The sequence below is a fragment of the Agelaius tricolor genome, unplaced genomic scaffold, assembly GCF_023055355.1.
Source record: "Agelaius tricolor isolate 1412-34295 unplaced genomic scaffold, bAgeTri1.0.p SCAF_1, whole genome shotgun sequence".
Lineage (NCBI taxonomy): Eukaryota > Metazoa > Chordata > Aves > Passeriformes > Icteridae > Agelaius > Agelaius tricolor.
Window position 1 is genome coordinate 71533251 of NW_027269261.1, and position 6000 is coordinate 71539250.

Sequence of the window (6000 nt, forward strand, 5' to 3'; positions counted from 1 at the left end):
TCTGGCCTCACTGATGGTGCAATAAGTGTTGTACATACACACAGCTCTGAAACTGTCTGTAGTGACTTTGACAATTGGCCACTATAAATTTGTAATTTAATGCTGCTGTAACAGGGGGATTATGATCTTAGTGCTGATGTGAGGTTGTCAGATAATGAGAAGCAGGTGGTGCAGAGTCCTTGAAATCAGTTTTTCTCACTGGATGTTGCATAGTTATGCCAGTTACCATCTACAGTTACTGCCCATTTGTGTTTTGTGGAAGAACCTACAGGCTCCCCAAAGTGTCACAGACTTAAGTATTGCAAATATGCTTGAAAATCCTGCCCAAGATTCCTGTGTTTGATTTAAGTTCAGCTCAATGTGGAGAAGGAAAGTTCTGACTGTCAGGGACAGAAAAGTTTGATAGTGTAGCAATTTAACTTTTGTTACTTGGTTTTCCCCTTTACTATTGCATTTTTAGAAACACATGAAAGTCTTTTTTCCTTTTTTTAATTTACTTTTAATTTTTGTTGTTTTAATTCTGAAAACTTTTCATTCCTTATGACTGGTTTACCAGGCAAGTCAAAATGTGGGTCCAGAAAAAATTTTGAAGGTGCAGAAAGAAGAAGAAAGTGCCAAACCAAAGCCAGCTGAAACAAAGAAGGTATGATGCTACCAAGGAGCCAGAGGAGTACCAGGCAGCTTGGTGTTCTGTTCATCCTGTTTGCATTTCCAGTACAGGTTCATGAAACCATCTGAATGCCAGTGCTTGTAGTTGAGTACAAGTGAGCTCAGTCATAGTAAGAAATTTAGTACTGAAGTTCATTTATACTTACAAAGTGCATGAGTTCTGATGAGAACTGCTGTATCAGGTGGTATTTCCCAAATAAGTTCCATATCTGCTCAGCCTTCAGTCTCCTGATAGACAGAATAACAGCAGATCAGCAGGGTGCACAAAAGTTTGTTTATAACGATCCAGTGGAATCCATTAAATCACTTTTTTTTAAGTGAAGGGGACTGAAATGTAAGTACTTTCTTTAGTGATTACAGGGCCCTCAGGTAAATCCTTAATTAAGAGCTGTATAAAGTAACTATCTCATATACGCCAGTAATCCATTCAAACTGGACTTTTTTTTTACCTTTTAGGTAGAAAATTAAGGGAACTTATGCACATTTAGCTCCCATCCTGGTACAACCTGTGTGCTGTAAGCATTCAGTTCATAAAGATTTCACTTCTTACCTTTCTGCCAATTTATTTTTTAGCCATCTGCATTCAGCCCACTGATCCCACCTTCATCTCAGAGACCAAGCTCTGTCATACTCGACTTTTTACCTGGAGACCTCCAACTGAAAGGAGAAACATATGAGGAAAAAATTTCTGTGGAAGAACTCAGGACTCAGATTAATGATTTAATGGGTTTAGTAGACGCCCTGAAGAAAGAGCATGGGTAAATTTTCCTTTGTCAATCTGCAAGGGCTTATATAGGCATCTTATAAATGTCGTTAATGCCAAACTTTAAATTAAGAAAGGTATCCTCTGCTAATAACATTAATACATAAATTCAGGTATTTTCTATTTAAATTAATCTTACTAAATGTCCTGAATAAGTACAAATTTGATGTCAGAGTAGTTTTGTAATTTGTACACATTTTTTTCCCTCCTAATTTGCACTCCTGCATCCATTACATCATTTTGAAAGTATTTCTTTAACAGTTTGTGCTTTCTTTGTAAGGAAAACTAGTTAATTTTTTGTGGTAATGACATAAGTACATGGTGCAGACCTTGTGTAACACTGTGCAAAAGTACTTGCAGTATTGACATGACTTATATTCTAAGTAATTTATTCTGTGTGTAGAAGTAGCTGTGTTATTTTAGGTTATTTTAGCTTGAATTCAACTTTAAATATTAAATTAACAGCACAAACATTTAAGTAGCTTCCTTAAAATTGGGATTAAAAAATTAGGGAGAGGTGAAAAGCAGTAGGTAAGAAGTGTTGAGTGATGGTGGAAACTTGTGGTCCAACAGATGTGAGTAACAATTCACAGGTGGGCATGTGCCTTGTTTTGTGCACTTGTAAAATTTAAACAAGGCCTCTGCATCCTGTCCTCAGTAATGTGAAGTTTCTTTTTCCCCCTTCTCAATTCTGTTTCCATCTTAACTACTTTTAGGAGAGAACTGGAAAAACTAAAGAAGGATTTGGAAGAAGAGAAGCTGTTGCGAAGCAATCTCGAGGTAATGTTACCACTTTGGGAGGGCATGAGGAGTTCAGAGGTTGTGTAGGCTTTGTTCTGGGATTTGATGTCACAGGAAAGTCTTAACAAACCTGTCCAGTCTCTTTTTGTGTTGCTGTTTTATTTTGTGATTGAATGAATGCCTCCTCATGAGGCATTTGGATGCATAGAGAAGATCCAAGTTCAGCTTTCTTTTTCTGGAATATTATTTGTAACAATCAGTGTGGGGGTTGGGGTGGCAGTTCAGTTTAGTGCTGTTGGGTTCTGCTCTTTTCTAGAAATATGTCCAACTGGACAACTTCCAGGAGACACAGTTAATACTTTGCATTTATAAGATTGAAAGACCTATTTAAGTAATCAAAAGAAAAACAAAAGTAAACTTCTCTGCATTTTTGATGAATTGTTTAAATATTAAGTATGGATGATTTGCCAAAAGAACAGAATGCATCTGAAAAAATTCCTGATGAATGAATGCCACTCCTCAATTTACTGATGAAGAACACTATCTACATTGCAGTATGATGCCATTAGGTAGTTAATAGGACGAGCTCATTGTAGGAAATTATTTCAGTCTGGTACAAAAGGACATTTTATTTGTGTCTTGCTGGCTACAAAGCTACTTGAAACACATGAGAGAAACTTCTGGTGAGTCTCTCTTTACTGTGACTCTAAAGCAATCAAGGTGCCTTAAATATGCAGTAGAGATGAAGAGGATGTAACTCCAGGTGTCCTCTAAGTCCATGTCAAGAAATACAAATTAATCCAGGCAGTGTTCTGCATGAAAGGGGCGGTGCAGCATTACATGGGGAGACCTGTCAGGTGATTGCATAACCCAGCTTTGACTTCTTTTTTCAGAGAGAGTTTATCCAGATAAACTGATTTATCAATCAGATTTTATTTTTTAAATTTTAAAAAGATTGTACCAGAACTGTTGTGAAATTTTTAATCCTTTAAATTCCTGGTTTTTTAGCAATATGGTGGTACAAAATCAACTTTAAATACTGTACTGTCGAGTGGTTCTATGGTGTAATACTTAAGTGTCTTTGAAATGTAAAGGTTGTAACTTTGGTGGAAGCTCTGAAGATTTTATAGCTACTTTAATAATGACTTTCTTTTCAAAATGTTTGTTTTTTCAGCTTGAAATAGAAAAATTGAAGAAAGCAGTGATGTCTACATGAGACAGCTATGGACTCAATGTTTTTAACTTGCCAGGAATTCAAAGCTGAACACAAGGAGAACTGACTCTTATTTCATTATAATGGATGCTCTGGTGTTCTACAGTCTTAAAGAAAAAATATAATTAAAAAAAAAGGAATATAGTCTTATATTCAGAGAGATAAGAAAACAAAAAAGAATGGTGTAATTTTTTTGCCAATATAAAAGAGGCCTTATTTCTTACTGTGCTGGAATTGCAGACCTTATTTTTTTGGTTTGCTTGAAAATACTACTGAATCTGTATAGAAAGGAGAGGGAATTCTTAATAGATTTTTATTGAATACCTGTAGCTTAATTTTTAAAGAGATCTATACTATAAATAGGGTGATCTGTCTTTGCAACTAATCTGTAAAATAGTCTGTTGGAAGGGATGGAATGACTGTATTGTAATTGTAGTCACTACTTTTCCCCTACATGCAAAAGGGAATATATAATATTTGTATAATTTTGGCAGTCTTACCCAGGGTTATGCTGTTGTGCCTGTCTGCAGTGAGAATACTCAACTTATGAACAGCATAGTCTGAATAATGAGATAGGAATTTGTTAGTGCAATGAAGCAGGTGAAACTCCTATGCATTGTAGAAAGATTGAATGATCTAATTCCAGTAGTTTAGCAGAACGGTTTGTCACTTGCACTATTGGATTAAAAAGGGATTTAAGACTTAATTGTGAAATCATGACAAAATTAACTGTTAAACCACAAAATGCAAGGAATACAGAAACAAAGCGAGGGTCCAGTCTCAACTCAACCTGTTGTGCCTAAAATATTACAGTGTAGAGGATGAAAGAGTAAACCTTAAGTCACAGCATCTGTACTTCTGTGTTTCTGAAGTCATCAGTCTTTCTAGTGGTTCAAGTATGCATCTTGATTTGTTTTTACAATAGTCAGGTTTTGTTTATAATATATCTCCAAATAAATCCCTTTGGAACTTTGATACTCTCAAAAGCTCTCAATATTTATATATTTATGCCATAAACTTTCTCAGTATATTGCGTACCTCTAAACTTAGTAACATCTTTGTATTTTAATAAGTGATTGGAACAATTGCTTTGACATCATTGTGCTGGTGTCCAAGATGGTGTCTTTACTTTATGGAAAAGAAGTTGAGGTCTTGTGGATTACCATTATCTTTAACCCCTGGGCTCAAAACTTGCACCAGAACAATACACAAATAATATGCAAAGTGATGGGAGGCAATGGTATTTATTGATGTGTTTGTCTGATTAAAGAATTAAAAAACATACAGCTTTAGAAAGCCAGTCAAATTCATTAGTTCTGTTAATCAGCTCATCTCCTTCAGGTCTGCTGTAACTTAAAAGACAAAAACATGCCTCATAGTTTGGCAACTTCACCAATAAAAGAAAGTAATTCAGCTTCTCTTCATGGGAGTAGTCATAAATCTAGTAATTATTCAGTGTGTCACTTGCTGAAGTGACATGGAAGTATTACTTTTTGAGAGTAATCCCACACCATGAAATTCTTCTACAGTTTGTGTCATCAAATACAAATGTCAAAAAGTTAATTGGGGAATGTTTGTCCACTACTGATTCAAATAGTTCGTGAAATCTCATTGAAATCTATTCAATACACTATGCAGGTATGGAGTAATATTTGCTAGTCAAATTGCTAGTAAGCTGATTTACTCTTAATGCTTTTAACCTTGAATTGCCCAAGTGCATCACAAATGAATTGAGGAATCATGTGCTGTCAACAGACACTAAACTCCTACCTGGAATTCATGCCTGTAGAGCAGGTGATGAAAAACAAGAATTGAGCCTAATGGAGGACCCAATTTTGTTATACAAGCTCTTCACTGTGATTGGAGCATGAAACAAATCTTGGAAGGGGTTGCTCTGCAGAAATTGTGCCTGTGTGTGAGCTTGCAGAGGATGAACAGAGCAAGACAATCAGCTAAAGCCACAAATGAGAGGTGTTTGTTATTTAATGGCCTTTGTTCGCTCTAGCAATAAATGACCCAAGTGCAATGACTTGATTTAATAAACCCTCCTTTAAAAGTCGCTGCTATGAGTATTTGTAGCCGTAAGGAAGTTGCCCTGATGTGTGTCTGTCTTGTCTTCAGCTAGTGTTACATACTGGAGTGGAGGGGGAGAGGGTAATGGTTTTGAGACATTCCACAGTACAAGTTCCTAAGAGCAGTGTGCTTCACTGACTTGTCTACCGGTGCTGTAAAATGATGCATGCTATCCAAACTCAGCAAATAAAATGAGTATAAAAACCTCTTCAGGCATCTGCTCAATTCTGTTCAGGATTGTTTTGTATGCCTTTAAATTCTTTTCAAGGAGGAGTGGGGGGGGTGGAAGCAAAGTATTTATAATGGACCCCTTTAAAGTTTTCAGATTTCCATTATCTCACTGGGATGCTCTGGCTCCTGACTATCAGGGTGGTTTAGGATCCTTACAGTTGGAAAGCTCTGTTTTCCTTTGCAAATGTAACTGGGAATTTTTAACTTTTCAGGATCTACTCATTCCCCCCATTTTTTCCTCTTGGCCCATATTGAACTAACCTTATTGTGCATCTTCAGAGGCTTTATTTAAGATCCCTATTGCCAGTCA

General features: G+C 36.3%; 1 protein-coding gene across 2 annotated transcripts in view; it reads left to right on the top strand.

Moving 5' to 3' along the window:
- The window catches only part of CD2AP (CD2 associated protein), a 76650-nt gene extending 70983 nt beyond the window's left edge, over positions 1–5667 (top strand). For both annotated transcript variants that reach the window (XM_071439537.1, XM_071439546.1), the window contains 4 exons: positions 557–643; positions 1243–1427; positions 2149–2212; positions 3348–5667. In XM_071439537.1, coding sequence (XP_071295638.1) covers positions 557–643; positions 1243–1427; positions 2149–2212; positions 3348–3389 — 378 coding nt within the window. In that variant the 3' untranslated portion in view covers positions 3390–5667. The remainder of the gene's footprint in view (positions 1–556; positions 644–1242; positions 1428–2148; positions 2213–3347) is intronic.
- The last annotated feature ends 333 nt before the right edge of the window (positions 5668–6000 follow it).